Here is an 18,000-nt window from a genome sequence, read left to right as displayed (position 1 = left end):
CTGGGTGATGATGGGCCAGTGGTGATACTCAGGTGGAAACTGGCTGACCGGGACCATCACTGAGCATCTCGTGTGGCTACTAGGCAGCGATGATCTTGACCCCAGCTTCGGCGACCATGACTGATTAAGACCAAAGGACCAGGGCTGGTGGATGTGTTTCTGGAGCAGGATATACATGGTTTGGTGAAGGTTGTTATCCACGGCTCAGGAGCTAAGACGCGTAACTTAAAGTAGCAAAAGGCAACATTTGATGGGGCGGAACCTGCAAGCGGCGGACCGTTCCTCCCGAGACCAAGAGCTCTGCCGGGTCTCTTTCCCGGTCGCTCCCGTCCCGAGCCAAAGCGCGAGAACTTCCGGTGCGTTTCCGCGGTGCCTGAGAGCGGGGACAGTCCGAAGCTGGTGAGTGCGGCCTCCTGGCCTAGTTTGAACTCTTCTGCGTTCGTTGTGTGTGTGGCCCACCCACCCTTTTCCCGGCTCGGGATCGTGGAGTGCCTTGAAATGGGGCGCTTCTCCGGGACGCGCGTCCCCCTCTGTGGGCCGGTGCTGGGACCCTGGTGGCTTCGCCACACAGACCTTTCTGCCCGAGAAACCGTCACCAGAGCCCCCGTCGCCAGTACTTCCTGGGGCACTCGGGGTAATTTCGCTGTTTTCCTAACTAGAGAACTTGGGGGCCGGAGACCTTGGCGGCGCCCGATATGGTTCTGTCCGACTCAGTAATTTCGAGTAAGGTAATTTGCCCGAACCGACCCTTTGTTTCTCATCTACAAAATGGATAGCATGTTTTTATTAAATAAATGCTTATCAAGCATCTAGTGTGTGTTGGAGGAACAAAAAGACTCACCCAAGTCTCACGGAGGTGACAGTCCTCTACTAAACATACACGCAAAATTGCAGCCTGATCAATGAAGTGGAAAGGTGCAAGGTGCCGGCGGAGGGTCTCACGGCATACCTGACCTAACCCCAACCCCGGGTCAAGCAAGCTTTAGTGAGGAAGTGAATATTGAGTTGAGATCAGAAAAAATGATTTGAGGGGCGCCTGGGTGGCACAGCGGTTAAGCGTCTGCCTTCGGCTCAGGGCGTGATCCCGGCGTTATGGGATCGAGCCCCACATCGGGCTCCTCCGCTATGAGCCTGCTTCTTCCTCTCCCACTCCCCCTGCTTGTGTTCTCTCTCTCGCTGGCTGTCTCTCTCTGTCGAATAAATAAATAAATAAATCTTTAAAAAAAAAAAAAAAAGAAAAGAAAAAATGATTTGAGGAAGAAGAGAGGGAAGAGTTTTTTTTTGTTTGTTTGTTTTTTTATCCAGGGAGCCTCCTGCCTGAGGGTCTGAAAGAGGCCAGTGTGGCTGAACAGAGGGCTCGTGGGGGTGTATGGTATGAAACAATCTGAAGGAGTTGGGAGGAGCCAGGCAGCCCCGGCCTTGTAGGTCTTGTAGGTCTTGTAGGTCATGGTAAAAATTCTGGATTTCCAGGAGCCCTAAGAGAAGCCACTCACATGGCATTAAATGTGGGTTGGTGACATGCTTAGATTGACACTTTGAAAAGTTCACTCCAGCTGTTGGATGGAGAACGGGGAACTTGGGAGTAAGGAGGTGATGGAGAGAAGCAGATGGATGTGACTCTGCATTCCAGGGCATTTTCTCTGTGCCAGCTGCTGAAGATACAGTGAAGAGAATTACGGCTGGTGTAATTAGAATAAAGGAATGTCATTATCAAGGAGGAGCACTGCTGCCACAAGGGAAAATGGCTAATTGATGAACAATTATTCTAAATGCAATAGCTCTTCGTTTAGCAAGTATTTATTAAGTACCTTCAGAATTCAGGGTTGGGAATAAGATGATGATGATGCAAATTACTTAGAGCAGTGGCCTTCAGACTTTTTCGACTGTGACCTACAATAACATACATTTTACCTCATGACCAAGAATCCATACAAACACATAAAACTTCAGAAGACAGTTATTATCTTTATTACTCATGATGCATTCTGGTTTTTTTTTAATTCTCTTCTTTCCATTAAAAAAATTAGTGCTGGTTGAGACTCTTTAAATTTTTTTTTTAATTTTTAAAAAGATTTTATTTTTTTATTTGACACAGAGAGAGAGATAGACAGTGAGAGAGGGAACACAAGCAGGGGCAGAGGGAGAGGGAGAAGCAAGCCTCCCGCTGAGCAGGGAGCCGGTTGTGGGACTCGATCCCAGGGTGGTGGGATCATCACCTGAGCCAAAGGCAAGCGTTTAACCCCCTGAGCCACCCAGGCGCGCTCTAAATTGATTTCTTAACCCATTAATGAGTTTTGACTTGCAGTTTGAAAAAAAAAAATGCTGATTTAGAGTGAGAGACATTTGTTGTGGTTTGGGGTTAAGATGATAAAATATTTCCCTTAACGTTTTTGGAAACAGGTTGATCTTCCTTTCCTCACTGTTTTATTTTGTTCTGTTTGTTAACATAAAAAGAATAGAATTAAACAGGAATCTGTTTCTTCTGTTTCTGAAATTGGGGGTTCTTGTTTGTGCATCCGACTGGGTTGGAAGTGCCTAGAGGCAGTAGTGACTGTCCTACTCTGCGGATGTTTCACACAAAGATCTGGCACGGGGCGGGCGCTCAGTGATTATTTGTTAAATTGAATAGGTAAGTGTCTTGGGACTAGAAGGTTAGATAATTGTTCGGATTAAATTAGTTCATGTTGGAACCGTTCCTATAAATACCACCCAGGCAGTGTCTGCCTGCCTACACGTTGTATCAGTATGTCCCCATGGATAGCTCAGAGGTGGGTGAAATAAGTGTTCTTGCTCTTTCTCTTCTAAATACTGATCCTAGGCCAGCCATACCACCTGAATCCTGGGTAAGGGGTGCAGAGCTGCCACTCACTGTAGGCCCTTTGGGAAGTTGTTTCACTCCTTGGACTTTAGGGTTTTTTATGCGTCAAAGATGAAGAGGAGGTTTGTGGTTGAAAAGCTTTCCACTTCCCAAACATTTTGTCAACTTTAGATGCTGAGCACCCACTTTCCACCTTCTGTCCATGTCTGGGCCTTCCTTGAGGCTTATGGGAAACTGAGTATATGCTGGATTTAATCATCCTTCTCAGCTCCTTGGGACTCTTCAGCAATAGGGTTTTGGCAGAGTTATAGTGTGAGACAGTTTAGGCACAGTTGTAGTTTTGAATAGACTACCCAGGCTTTCCCCACCTTCATCCTGTGGTGAGAGAGAGATCCAAGAGCAGATACTGAGTGGACAGTGAGAAGAACACTGGCCTGGAGGACAGGGTACCCAGGTTCTAATTTGTGTGACCTTGTGTGACTTTGACCATGTCTTTTCTGCTCAATGGCTTTCCAGCTATGCAGTGAGTATTCTTTCTTAATAAACCAAAACACAAAATCCTCTTCTCTCTAAGTCTTATTTTCCTCATCAGTAAAATCAGCAGGGTTGTGGCAAGGATTAAGGGAGATAATTATGTCAAGGGTCTGATTCAATCTGGCACATGCAGAATCCTCAGCAAATGTAGCATCTTTCCCCAAGTTCCAGTTAACGCTGATTTCTTTCTTTTTCAGTTGTTCTGGAAGACAAGAAGGGTTCTCTTTCTGCTCACCTAGCACTGGTCCCATGGCTGCCATGCAGATGGATCCTGAGCTTGCCAAGCGCCTCTTCTTTGAAGGGGCCACTGTGGTCATCCTGAATATGCCCAAGGGGACAGAATTTGGCATTGACTACAACTCCTGGGAGGTGGGGCCCAAGTTCCGGGGCGTGAAGATGATCCCACCGGGCATCCACTTCCTCCACTATAGCTCTGTGGACAAGGCCAATCCCAGGGAGGTGGGGCCTCGTATGGGCTTCTTCCTTAGTCTGCAACAGCGGGAGCTGATGGTCCTGCGCTGGAATGCGGTCCGAGAAGAGGTAGACCTGTCCCCAGCCCCAGAGGCTGAGGTAGAGGCCATGAGGGCCAACCTCCAGGAGCTAGACCAGTTCCTGGGCCCTTACCCATATGCTACACTCAAGAAGTGGATCTCACTCACCAACTTTATCAGCGAGGCCACTATAGAGAAGCTGCAGCCCGAGAGCCGGCAGATCTGTGCTTTCTCAGAGGTGCTTCCCGTGCTCTCCATGAAGCACACCAAGGACCGCGTGGAGCAGAATCTACCTCGCTGTGGCACCGAGTGCAAAAGCTACCAGGAGGGCCTGGCCCGGCTGCCAGAGATGAAGCCCAGAGCCGGGACAGAGATCCGCTTCTCAGAGCTGCCCACACAGATGTTCCCGGCAGGTGCCACACCAGCGGAGATAACCAGGCACAACATGGACCTGAGTTATGCCCTGGAGACGGTGCTCAGCAAGCAGTTCCCCAGCAGCCCCCAGGACGTGCTTGGTGAGGAGGAACAGGATTCTTTGGGAGTGGGCCAAGGGATGGGTGTAATAGTAGGGGGTACGTCCTGGGTTATCTTGTCCAGTGGTTCTTAAATTTGGCTAGGAAGCAGTCTTGCCCAGTCCTCCTGGAGACTGATTCAAGAGATCAGGAGTGGGGCCCCAGCAGTATCTGTCTGTCTATATAATAAACAAGCACTGTGGGTGAACCCGATGCAGCCAGTCCTGTGTTTGGGAACCACAGATGTGGCCCAGCCCCTTACTTTACAGATTGAGGTTCACAGAGGGAAAGGATTTGGCCAACTATGTGGATGAAGTGAGACCAGAGCCTGGGGCTCCTGGTTCCCAGCCTCGCATCTGCCTCCTCAGTTTGCTCCTGATTCTCTCAAAGTGTTGGTCTTCACTGGCGTAGACCAGGATAGTTATTTTTTTAAAATTATTATTGTTTTTATTGTTATTTTTCTCCCTTATTGCAAAAATAATATATGCTCATCAAACAAAAATTCCCTCCCAGTTCCCACCGCCTAGAAATAACCATTTTGTACATTTGGGTGTATTTACTTTTCGTCTTTTACATGTGTATGTATCCTTGTGCAGCATTTCATTGCAGTCTCTTCTCTGTGTATTTCCCTTTAGTCTTTTTTTCCCCTCAATTATATGTGTTTGTGTGTATAAATGATTTTTTACAAAAACAAGATTATAGTATATTACTTTGTTAGATTATTTTGTAATCTGCTTTAACATAAACATTTTTCTATGTCACTGAAACAGTCCCTCCTCTGTAGTGGCTGCTTATTGAACCAGCCCTCTGTTGACAGACCTTTAAGATGTCCCTGTTTTCCCTATTGTGTCATCTGATGAACATCCTTGTGTGTACTTTATATACATTTAGGGTTGAAATGGTTGGATCAGAGCCTGTGTGTTGCCGGCTGGGGTGAGGCTGTTGCCCATCACCTCGGAAATGGCGATTTAGCAAAGGCCTCTTCCAACTGGATGGTTGGAGGATGATGTCGTTTCAATTTATATTTCTTTGATTCTAGTGACAGCAAACATTCGTCACATCTTTAACAGCTATTCATATTTTTTCTTTTACAAATTGTCCAGGTGTTTGCATATTTTTCTGTTGGAAGATCAGTGAGAAATTTGAATATGGGCCCTTATATCATTGGCTCTCTGATAAAAGGGCACATTTTCATGAGTGCATATTAATGCATTACACAGTATTATCATTTAATAAATAACACTTAAGAAATTCTGTCATAAAAATGAACAGAAATCCTGTTTTCTACCTCTTAAACAGTTTAGTTCTTCAAAGTAATCTTGTGAAAGGTCTGTTGCAGGGATAACTTTGTATCTTCCTGACAGCTCTTTGAAATTACTTCTGATCTCATAACTTAATTTCAGACTTGGCTAGAAATGCGTGAATTTAAGTAAATGCCCTTATTTCAGAGAATAAGCTCCTATTTTCACAAACTAACCGGGTAAAGCCAACTGTAGAAGCAAACCATTAACTTCTGTCGTAGAAAGAAATTTGACAATATCTTGAAAATGTCAGTCAAACATCCAGTATATCTGGACCAGGAAGCTAGACAAACTTAGTTCCACAAGCCGAGGAATGGAGAGCTAGTTTTTCATGTCTCTGGAGGCGACAGAGCTCAAACACCATGCATTTAAAGAGGTACTTGGTGTTGAGTGCATCTTTCCTTTTATGGCCCACGTATAGGTATGACACAGAAGCCCTCATTAAATTTGAAGCCAGAGAGAATGTCTCTAATCAGCAGCAGTTTTTCTTGGCAGCCAGAGCCCCAGTTGCTTGCCCAAGGACAGTGGCTTCTGGATCATGGGATTTCTTTGTTTCAGACAGTCGTCTGGTGGAGTTGTGGGAATAAGAATAATATTTCTTGAGCACTCCTCTGTGCCAGGCATTATTCTAAATGCTTTATTTGAACCATAGTGATTTATTTCATCTTCCCCACAGCGCTCAAATAAGGAAATTGAGGTATAAACAGACTGAGTAACTTGCCCAAGGTCACACATCTCTGAAGAGTGGAGCCGAGATTTGAACTCAGGTAGTTTGGTTCCAGAGCTCATGCTATTAGCCACCAAGCTGTTCATAGAGATTAAATCACAGAGCCCTGTGGTTAAACAAATGCAAGTGATTTGGGCTGGCAGGCTAAGCCTGGAACAAGTACTCACAAATTTTCCTCTTCTGGAAGGCTCTGGAACTGTTCTCACCCACTAGGAATTCTGTTTTATCTTTGCATTGTTCCCATTGCCAAGCATTCAATGTGTGACCTTGGGTAAGTCCCTTGACCTCATCTGTAAAATGAGACAAATGCCACCTTCCCTGAACACCTTGTGGAGTTGGGCTGAGGCTTATATGGTGTAGTGCAGCATTTCCCTGGCCCTGGAGCAGACCATTGGCATCAGAATCACCTGGGAAGCTTTTTAGAGGTACAGATTCTGAGGCTCCATCATCTGTCTCAACCAGGATCTTCGTGAGGGAGGCTTGGGGCAGCTTTATCTTTAACAAGCTCTCCTAGTAATTCTGATAGGCAGCCAAGTTTGGGATCCCTCTGGCATAATATCCATGGACACATTTTGTAAACTTTCTAAGTGCCAGGCGAATACTAGGTATATCTCTTCTCTTACAGTCTGATTTTATAAAAGTGCAGTTTGGTTTTTCGTGGCTTGGGTTTATAGCAGTTCAGCAAACTTCAACTCAGCATGTGCTCAGTGCAAAACCCCACCTAGCAGGAGGGCTGTGCGAGAGTACCAGGATAAAAGGCCACCGCCCACTGCTGAGGTCCAGTAGAATTGGGGGCCTCGTAGAGTCAGCTGGCGCTCCACTGTCCCAGGATCACTCTCCTCTCTGCGCCTTTCAGGTGAACTGCAGTTTGCCTTTGTATGCTTCCTCCTGGGGAATGTGTATGAGGCGTTCGAGCACTGGAAGCGGCTCCTGAACCTGCTGTGTCGCTCCGAGGACGCCATGGTGAGGCACCGCTCCCTCTACAGCAACCTCATCTCCATCCTCTACCACCAGCTCGGCGAGATCCCCGCCGACTTCTTCGTGGACATTGTCTCCCAGAACAACTTCCTCACCAGCACCTTACAGGTGAGCAGTCTTTTGGCTGACACCGTGTGGGTCAGAGTGCAGGCGAGGATGTGTGAAAGCCCCTTCGGGAGGGTTACTTTTTTGTTGCAGTTTCCTAACCTCGGGCTGTTTCCTGGTTCTCTCTTCTACTCAGTTTTAAGTTCCTTGATGCCAGAGACCCTCTCTCTATACCACCATCTCCCTGCCTGGCTCCAAGAGTGCCACGCAGTGGGGTACTTGCTATTTGAATAACCTCCACCTCTGTGAGTTATTCAGCTCAGAACACTTTTTTCTTTCTCCCTGTAGCCATAAGTTGGTATAACCCAGTAGGACAGAGTTTTGAAGCTTGTTATTTCCAGGGAAACATCTGCAGCTCCTTAGATCTCATTTAAGCATTAAAGTAACTTTGATTTCCTGTTCAAACAAAACGTGCCAGTTTCTGCAGAGATTCTCTGACAGAAAAAGTGAAATTTGCTTTTAACTTGGCAATTAAATTTTCATTATGAGTGGTAATTAGGGAAGAAGCTTCAAACAACTTAGAATCTTCATCCTGTGCTATTTCCTCCCTTTGCAAATACATTAGCTTCCTTTATGTTTTGGGGACAGCCTCTGTCACTCACATTTTGTAACTTTCTCAAGTGTAGAGGAGGCAGAAGCTGCAAGCTGTCAGTTTCCATACTTTGTGTTCCATGAGCTGCTTTTTCTTCCCTGTGTGTGAGACCACTCTGAGGCCCGCTCCTTAGAAGATGGCTGTTCGCTCACATACCACTCCCACTCGGGGTGAGGGAGGGGACAGACATTCAGTAAATGCCTGTTGAGTAGCAGGCATCATGTTTATCTGCTCCTTGGTTCCCTCATTTAATCTCTCTGGAGCCCTTCAAGGCAGGGAGGATTCTTTCCTGTTTACAAATGAGAACATTGAGACCCAGAAAGGGTAAGTCATTTATGTAACGTCACACAGCTGGTAAGTGGCAGGGTTAGGATTTGAAGCCAGGCCTGAGTCTTGTGCTTATGTTCCTGTGTACTGAATATAATGTAGATTCCCCCAGTGAGGATTCTTGATTGACATCCTTGGAGACACCACCAGGCGCTTATTTCTCAGAGGTATGGAACACTTTTCTACAAACAGCATACTGTTGGAGAAATCCCTGTAAGCAGGCAGCTGACATAAAACTCTGGCAGTTGGGGGCCTTGTGCAGACCATGGGGACAAGTTGGTCAAGCTGATGGCTTGAGCCTGGTGTGTTCCACTTCAGAAGAGTTATAAAACTGCTCTTTTATTGGTTCTTAGCAGAGAAATTAAATCCCTTTATCTTTCCTCTGAAGGGGAAATCCCATTCTCCCCCCCTCCACCAAGTTCCTGGGTTACATGAGCTGCTAACTGATGAGGGGTGACAGGGGGCGTCATCTTGCTGACTTGCCTCTGGCAATGACCCATGGGAATGATGTGCTACCCTTGTGATGTGCGTTAATGGTGTCACACAAACATAGGAGGGCCACACTGTGTCATTGGCTGTGCTGACCACTGTCAGCAGAGCTGACCGACAGCTGAGCTCTGATTGCTGACGCCGTGTTGCCAGCAATGATTTGTGAAGCAGAGAGGGCCCGGCTGGTTTGCTAGATGCCGAGGTGGGGTGTGCGGAGCTGATGGTTAGAAGAATTCTGTCTGAACTTTTCACCAAGAAAATTTGATGTCATTATTTGGGAAAATCCAAGACATGTGCCTTTAAAAAAAATATATCAACACATATTTTTGAGCATCCTATCTTTACATACAACATCTTCCTGAAAGCGTTGAGGGATCAGTATATTAGGTTTCCTGCCCTCCAGAGATTTATTCTCTGATTTAGCAGGTATTTACTGAGCATCTGCTGTATATAAGGCCCTGTTATTAGGACTGGAAATATAGCTGTGAACAAGACAGAGTCCCTGACTTGCAGGTTATATTTTGGTAGGAAAGTAAACAAATGAATTGACCAAGTCACTCCGGACAGCGTTGTTTAGAAGGTGGTCCTGCCCCAGTACCATTTACCTAACATGGGCCCTGAGACCCTGTTGGTCTCATCAGTTTGTCAGCTTCCATGCCTACCCCTGTCAGTCCACCCGTTGCCCATGCTGCCACCTGAGTTGCTCTGAAATGCAAATCTGATACTATTTCTCTGTATCTCCTAGTTGCCTAGAAAGTTAAAAGCCCAAACATAGATCACAAGGTCCATTCTGATCTGATTTTATTTATTTTAGAGAGAGAGAGACAGAGAGCGAGAGCACAAGTGGGGGGGGGGGCACAGAGAGAGAATCTCAAGCTGACCACACTGAGCACAGAGCCCTATACGGGGCTCAGTCCCACACCTCCGAGACCATGGCCTGAGCTGAAACCAAGAATTGGATGCTTAACTGACTGAGCCAGCCAGGCACCTCCCCCCCTTTTTTTTTATCATGGTAAAAAACACATAACATGAGCTCTAACCTCTTAACACACTTTTAAGTGTACAGTACAGTATTGGTAATTATAAGCACGGCAGATCTCTAGAACTTTTTCATTTGGCATGACTGAAACTTTATGCCCGTTTCATGCCTTCTTAACTGAACATGATTTTCATTCTGCCTGGTGTGAACTTGTTCATCCTACAAGATGCCCTCAAGGCATCCCTCTGTGAAGCCATTCCCAATCCCTCCTTTCCATACTATTAGCCTACTTTGGACTTGTCACTATTATATTTCACAGGCTGTGCCTGCTGAAATGTGTACGTTGTCTGCCTGACTTCCCCACTAAGCCGTGAACTTTTACCCAAAGCCTGGTTTATTGTTCATCTGGTTATTTTCAACACCTAGTTGAGGCCTAGCACTTCTCTCACTTCGTGATGTTGGGTGTTTTGGGATGGCTAGAGTACATCATTCCTGTGGTAGCGTAAATAGATGCCCCTAATATGACAGGTGTAAACAGTGCAGTCTGATCAAAGGGTATTATAAGCACCAAAAAGGAATTGGTTAATTCAGAGTAGGGTTGCAATTTGAGGAGGAGAGAGAGGAGCAGGAGTGACTATTTGTGAAGGGAGGCGTTTAACCACGTGCTGGAAGGACGACAGATTTCAACAGGCACAATGTAAAAAAGGATATTACAAGATTTTTTTTTTTTAATGGAGAATTAACGTTGGTACCATGTTGGCGGTGAGAATCCAGTCCCCCCACACAGAGGCACTCACTTAGGGTGTGTGTGAGTGAATGAATCAACCCATAAAAGCCTTCTTCAGCCAGCCGCCTGCTCTGCCCCCAGGTAGTCAAGTAAGTGGAACTGGCTTTCTTACTTAGGAGCTTAAATGGCTACTGCCCATGGAGAGGGACTGGTGGTTGTATGTGTAAGCACTTCAAGGCTGCCGCATTAGCTGGTATAAAATTAGCCACGTAATGGCCTCTGCCATTAGAGGCCCTTTTGAATAGATGCCACTGGTTTTTATAAATCCCATGGATTTAGCTTGAATAAAAATTATTTGTTTTACAAAAATAGATACAGTTTTTTCTTTTATTAAAAGCAACTTGAGTCACCATAATTTGTTTAAAACCAATGAAAGGATAATCTGAATTTAATAGTATGTTAGAAAATGAGTTATGTACAAAATAAGGATTCTCATTGCTGATTGCATAGCGTTTAGGCATATAGTCACGTAACCTGTTTTTTAAAATACTTTAAGTCACAATAGGCCATCTATGCTTTCCAGCTTCATTTCTTGCCAATATTCTAAATGCCAGTGTCCATCTTTAACTCTTGGTGGAAGACACTGGCTCTGACAGTGATGTCTGTAGTATTTTTACCAGAACACCAGTCATGATCAATTTCACCTACCTACTCGCACACCTTCTGCTGTCAGCTGTCACTTTTGCACACTTATTGTGTGCATTATCTCATTTAGCCCTCACCACAGTGTTCAGAGCCAAGTATATAATCTCACTTTACAGTGAGGAAACAGGATCATAGAGGTCAAATGGTTTTGCCCAAGATCACCAGAGCTAGTGGCTGGCAAGGCTGAGTTGATTCTAAAGTCTGTGGTGGGCTCTCATTTATTATTCCTAGATGAAACATCCCAAATTCTTTAAACTGACCTCAGAAGACATGATTCCTGTTGCTTTTTACTGTCCTGGTAATCATTGTGAAATGATAGTTTTATTTAACATCACTTTCTTCTTCTGCAAGTGGAAATAGAATGTTCTACCTCTGGCTGGTTTCATTCTAAGTGGAATAATCATTTGGGAATTGAAAAATTAGGAAATTTCATCTTTTTTGCCTGCCCAAAAAATAGGATAAGATAGTGACTCAGCTACCTACCTTGATATTTTGAATTTCTCAAGGTGACCTGACTGAACTCAATTTCTTTAACTTGGGTTTAAGAGAAGGCTTTCATGTTTCGGGCTAAAGAAATTTACAATTTTAGAATATACAGACTTAATGATAAAAATATTAATACCTTTTTCTATATTTAAAGAAAAATACCCAAGGTGTGTGCTTTTAGTTTTAGAGAAATGAAATTGTTTGTGAAATGTTGTTGTCTTCTTTCGAAAGTATTTTTTAAATATCCAGGATTAGTTTTCCAATATTAAGATGATTCATTTCTCAGTGATGTTAAGAAGCATTTACTTGATTTCTCTTTAATAAGTAAAATAAATAGATCATTACCAAGTTTTCTGAAGAAGCCATAAAATTAATCTAAAAACAAGAGAATCAAAGTAAATTATTGCTTGAAAACTAGGTAATGTCTATACATCTTCTTTTCTGAATTATGGGTTTTTAAAATATCAAGTTTATAAACTATCAGGACAACAATAGATCACTGGATGTCAGGGGCTTGGATAAGGGGAGGGTTTGACCACTAAGGGGCAGCACAAGGGAGTGTTTTGGAGTGATGAGCCTGTTTAGTATCCCAATTGTGATGGTATGTGGGCTTCAGACTCATAAAACTGAATACCAAAAGAAAAAAACAAGTATCCATCTTGATTATATCATTTAATGGTTGCATGGGTGTACACATTTGTCAAAACGAATCGAACACTTAAAATGGGTGAATTTTATGTAAATTATACCTCAATAAAGTTGCTTTTTAAAAAAAGTCAACCTGGGCTATGCCCTGGGTCCTGGAGGCCTGCAGCAGGGACAATTCCAGAAGCACCTGGTCTCCCAAGTCCCCTGGCTCCCCACAGGGCAGTGCTGAAAATATGATGAATGTATTAAGTCTGTGTTGAGACAAAAAGAAAGTCTTGGTAGGGACGAAGGATTGAGATTTCCCTACTTGGACTGGATCTCGCTTTACATTTATTACTTGCTCGGCATTTATCACCATTCTCATCTGTACAGTGGGAATAGTAATTTCCTGTCCTCTTACCTCCCAGCTTTACAGTACCCAGGTTTGTAGTAAAGATTAAACTGACAAGTTCTTTAAAAAGGACAAAGCACTTTTAAAATTGGAAGCCTTATTTTTCAGATAGAAGGTTTCTGTTAATACCTGCCTCTGGTTGATTTTACTCCCAGGCATCGTTTGAGAGACGGGTGGGAAGGATGAGGGATGAGTCTCTTGCCCAGCCTGTTCAGACCTGTCACTGTTGGCCGTTGCCAAATGCAGGGCAGGCCCTCCATCTCATCTCATTCATATCTGTTCAGTGAGCTTGCTGTGGGTCCTAACTCTATGCCAGGCCCTGGGCGATATGCTGTGTGGGACGCGTTGATAAAAAGGACTCATTCTCTACTCTGAAGGAGCACAGATACTGTGATCACACTGTGAGAAATGCCATAGGAAGGTTCAGGCCCAGTGCTAGGGGAACAGAGGCTGGAGCAATTCATTTCAGCTTGGGCTTTTTAAGAGACCTGTCACAAGGAGGTGGCTTGTGAGCTGGTGGCATTCAGGGGCCACCTCCTTCCCAAGACAAGTCCTTTATTCTGTCCAGCACCATCACATAATTATTGAGCAATTATATGGTGCCAAGGACTTGTGCAGAAGTGAACCAAAAATGGATTTACATAGAGTCTGTGGTCTTCTTCATTCTTTTGCTCATTAAACACTTCATGGGTCCTTTATGTCAGACTCTGTGCCGGGAGTGAGTATGCAGTAGGAGAGAGTCACTGCTTTGGAGTTGTTCCTTTTCTCTTGGGAGAGCTCAACAGTAAATGGACTGTTACCTAATTGAAGCTATGTTCGTGGTAACCCTGGGTGCCAGAGGAACATAAAGGAGCACCTGTTCCTTCCTTGGTCTGGGAAGACATCCTAAAGGAGCTGATGTCTCTGCTGAATCTGAGTCACTAGTAGAAATTAGTAGGTGAAGAAGGTGAAAGCAGGGGTGGAAGGGTGTTCTAAGCAGAGGAAAAAGCACGTGTATGTAGAGGCACAGGAGAGGCAGTAGAGCGTGTAGAGGCAGGGCTGTGTAGAGAGGGGTACAGTTGACTGTGGAAGGAGCGGAACAAAAAGAGGCTTTTGCAGATTCAGCCAGCAGGCTCCCCAGGACCTTGGGACAGACGCAGGGGTATGCAGGGCCTCTGGAACTAACGCGGTTTGAAACAAGGCTCCTCTGCTTCCCGTACGGGGCCCCTCCCTAGAGTTCAGCTGGGCTCCACAGTCAGCACTCCAGGGCAAGCTCCATTAGCTGCCTACAGACAGGCAGCCGGCTTCCCTGCTGCCCTCTTGCCACCAAGCTCACACAGCCCCTCTAATTGGTTATTGATCTGCTGTTTTGTTGTGGCTATGCTTCCCGCTCCTGTATTCAGTCGATTGCCAAGTTAATGAAACCAAATTCTGTAACCCCCTACTTCTGCACACCCACAGCCCCCAATCACTTCTGTCCCTGCTACCACTCCAACAAAATGACTCCAAACAAAGACCACTGAAATGAGCGTCACTCCTCCTAACAGGCAGTGGAAAAGCAGGTATCCCTGGAATCAGCTGCAGAGTATACCTGCTAACTTTGCCAGGTCAAGGCCCCTGGCGCCCAGATTCCTTCCATGATGATCTGCAGGCCGGCTACAGCAGGAGACGGATGTGCAACCAAGAGCTTCCCCCACTCTCACGCTCCTGTATCGGTGGGGTGGTCTGGGGAAAACTACTACTTCCTTTCCTCTTAGTTTTCATCCAGTCATTCAACTCCTCTTAGCCTCCATTTCCATAAAATAGGTATTCTGGTGTGTCTTCCCCAGAGCATTGTGAGGATCTGTTGGGATACTTGGAAACTTCTTTGAATCTGAGAACAGTAAAATAGTATGAGAAGGAGGAACAAGTTTGCTGTTACTCTTCGAAGTGATTGGGATCCAGGAAGATCCAGAGTGGAGTGTCAGATGTAGAGACAATTACTGCTCTGCCCCCTGCCCGTGTTTATATCAGATGAAACTGAATTAAAAAGAACATCAAAACAAGGGATTAATATCCAGAATATATAAAGAACTACAATAACTCAACAACAAAAGACCTGACTAAAAATGGGCAAAGGACTTAAATAGACATTTCTCCAAAGAAGACATAGAAATGGCCAGTACATCTACATGAAAAGATGTTCAACGTCAGTAATCATAAGGGAAATGCAAATCAAAACCACAGTGAGATACCACTCCACACCCATCACGATGGCTATTATTTAAATAATAATAATAATAATTAATAAATAACAAAAAAACAGATCTTGCCGGTGATGTGGAGAAATGGAACCCTTGTTCATTGCTGAAGGGTGGCTTCCAGGGCCTGGAGGAGGGGGAAATGGGAAGTTAGTGTGGGTAGAGAGTATCAGTTGGGAAGGATAAACAAACTCTGAAGGTGGATGATGGTGACAGTTGCATAGCCGTGTGAATGTACTTAATGCCAGTGCATTGTACACTTAAAAATGGTTAAAATGGTAAATGTTATGTATATATAATTTTTAAAATGATAATGTAAAAAAATGGTTAAAATGGTAGGTTTTGTATTATGTACATGTTACCGCAACTTTATTTTATTTTATGTTATTTTATTTTTAGAGAAAGAGAGCATGTGCATGAGTGGGGGGTGCAGAGGGAGAGGGAGAGAGAGAATCCTAAGCAGGCTTCATGAAGCCTGATATGGGGCTCAGTCTTAACAACCCTGAGATCATGACCTGAGCCAAAATCAAGAGTTGGATGTTTAACCTACTGAGCCACCCAGGCGCCCCTGTTACCACAATTTTAAAAGAAGAACATCAAAGACAACTTTCCAGGGGAATAGAAACCTCTGACTGGCAGCCTGTGGCCCATGAAGATTAGAGCAACAAATCAGCCTCGGCCTAGGACCTGGGACTTAATGGGATGCAGGGGCTTATAAGCCCTCCAAGCCTTTCTTGGTACCAGCTGGTGTAGTTATTGCCCAGGTGCCCAGGAGAGCTCCCCAGGGGACTGGGCCAGGGTGATGGCCCCACTGGCCTTACTCTCAGTGGGGCATCTCTGCCCAAGATAGTAATTTTCCATTCCAGTCCTGCCCCAGCTTCTCAGCTGGGTTTGGACCTTCTTTCTTGGTTTGGGGGGAGCACAGCAGGTGTCCTGGGCCTGTGCCAGCAGCAGCTGATCCACCCGCCCCAGAGAGCTGAACACCATGAGGAAATTTCCACAGCTTTCTCGGCCCCCTCTGTGTTCTCAGGAGTGACTTATCCTCTGTTCTCTGTAGGTTTTCTTTTCCTCCGCCTGCAGCGTTGCCGTGGATGCCACCCTAAGGCAGAAAGCTGAAAAGTTCCAAGCTCACCTGACCAAGAAGTTTCGGTGGGACTTTGAGGCAGAGCCAGAGGACTGCGCCCCGGTGGTGGTGGAGCTCCCCGAGGGTGTAGAGACTGGCTAATTGGGAATGCTGCCAGCCGGGGAGGCCCCTTCCCCCACTGGCCTCTCCATTTACCCCTTCCTTCTGGGACCTGTGGGGGTAGTGGCCCCACCAGGTTCTGCAAAGATGGAGCCAGAATTCCCTCTTTCACAAATAAATAAGTTTCTTCAGTGTCCAAGAGGCAATATGCATCCCAAAGGCACATTCCTGGGTTCCTGTCAGCCTGGCCAAGAGGCTAACCTGACCAGATTCCAGATGAGCTCTTATAGAAGCTCTTGGGAGAGACCTGCCTCAGCAACACCCTACTTCCTTCCAGAGGAGAAGAATTTGAGCCAGAAGCCCAAGAAAACTGGTTTCTTCCTTAGGATGGTTAGAAACAAGAGACCCTGGACCACACAGGATCTGAGCTATCCATTGGTGATTTAAAAGTTAAACAGGGTGCTAGGGAAATCAGCTAGAATTTCTGCCTGTCCTTGTTGAATGGGAACACATCACAGAAGACATGGGCATGGGACCAGTCAGGAGCTCCAGACTGGGGAGAGGGGACCCAGAAGACAGTTGGGTTGAGTCTGACAAGTGGTCAGCTTTTGCTTTCTCCATCTAAGTCCCTTCCTTCTGTCCAGAGGTCCCAGTGGGTAGGCGTCCAAGACTGTTGTGGCTCCTGACCTCAGGGGCCTTGCCAGTGCCACATCTCTCCCATCTGTTCCATTCTGAGATCTCAGACCCAGAGGTGGGACTTGGCAACCCTTCCATATGGCCCCATTCCTCACCAGAGCCACCATGACTTTTTCCAGTGACCTGGAGATTCAACAACAAACAGAGAGGTTCTTGCTCTGGAGAGGCTGCTTTGGCCCCGTTGAAGTTCTGTGCCTTTATTCAGGGCTCTGGAGATGACCTGGCCAACCTAGATCTTCCCAGTCTTGCTGTGGAGCTGTCAGCCACAGGAGTGAAAATGCTCCCATTCCCTCGGAGTCCTGAGGGTGTGCCCGTCACACACAGGTCCTGCCACTCTGACCTGAAACTGCTGTGTTACAAGAAGAGTCCCTGTGCCATTCTCTCCCAAGGCTGCGGCTCACACCAGGTTTCTGAATGAGAATCCATGCTGGTTAAGACTTTTGGTTCCAGTTGTTTCCTTGGAGATGTTTTCCCAAGAGCATAATGTACATTAAAGTCTTTTCGTTGAGACTAAATCCCCTTGTGTGAGTCTCTCTTGCAGTTAATTTGCCCACTTCTCAGCTGCCAGGCCACTGTCCATAGACACACTTGTCCCTACTGAGTGCCAGGAGACCCTGCCCGACATCTTGAGCCTCTGGAGGAGGCAAGCAGCCTGCGTTTGCCTGCTGTTACCCGTGGGGCCTCCGAGATAGGCATACCTGAAGGAAGGATTGAGGCCCTGCAGCTTTATAATAACCAGAAGTTCTTTTCCTCGCAAAGCCCACTCATCACAACTACCTGGGGAGCTTGTTACAAGTGCACATTCCAGAGGAGGGAATTCCTGGTCCATGCTGCAACATGGATGAACCCTTGAAAACGTGCTGAGTGAACAAAGCCAAACACAGATCCCATGTTACATGAGTGCATTCGTATGGATTGTCCAGGATAGACAGATCCACAGGGAGGCAAGTTAGTGATTGCCAGCACTGGGAGAGTGGGGCCTCGGGTTGACTGCTAACGGCTACAGGGTTTCTTTCCGAGGTGATGATTGTACAACCTTATGAATATACTAAAAACCACTGAAAGTGTCCACTTAACATGGAGAATTTTATG

General features: G+C 45.7%; 1 protein-coding gene across 2 annotated transcripts; it reads left to right on the top strand.

The window, feature by feature from the left end:
* Nucleotides 1-316: 316 nt before the first annotated feature.
* Nucleotides 317-17,423, top strand: AAR2 (AAR2 splicing factor). Of its 2 annotated transcripts, none has more exons than XM_045804539.2 (4): nt 317-399; nt 3,550-4,358; nt 7,240-7,469; nt 16,087-17,423. In XM_045804539.2, exons 2-4 carry the CDS (start codon nt 3,602-3,604, stop codon nt 16,252-16,254), a joined length of 1,155 nt encoding a protein of 384 aa, XP_045660495.1. In that variant the 5' UTR covers nt 317-399; nt 3,550-3,601; the 3' UTR covers nt 16,255-17,423. The 2 variants fall into 2 exon arrangements, with proteins under 2 accessions (XP_045660495.1, XP_045660496.1); XM_045804540.2 differs by lacking the exon at nt 317-399 and adding an exon at nt 461-728.
* The last annotated feature ends 577 nt before the right edge of the window (nt 17,424-18,000 follow it).

This window comes from Ursus americanus, chromosome 22 (assembly GCF_024610735.1).
Source record: "Ursus americanus isolate L20-20 chromosome 22, mUrsAme1.1.p, whole genome shotgun sequence".
In the NCBI taxonomy this organism is placed as follows: domain Eukaryota; kingdom Metazoa; phylum Chordata; class Mammalia; order Carnivora; family Ursidae; genus Ursus; species Ursus americanus.
Note: the sequence above shows the minus strand (reverse complement) of the source record. Positions and strands in the feature narration are given on the sequence as shown.

Coding starts and splice junctions, on each gene's coding strand:
- AAR2 (XM_045804539.2), top strand. CDS start 3,602: ATGGCTGCCATGCAGATGGATCCTGAGCTTGCCAAGCGCCTCTTCTTT. Junction 4,359..7,239: donor CAGCCCCCAGGACGTGCTTG/GTGAGGAGGAAC, acceptor TGCGCCTTTCAG/GTGAACTGCAGTTTGCCTTT. Junction 7,470..16,086: donor TCCTCACCAGCACCTTACAG/GTGAGCAGTCTT, acceptor TGTTCTCTGTAG/GTTTTCTTTTCCTCCGCCTG.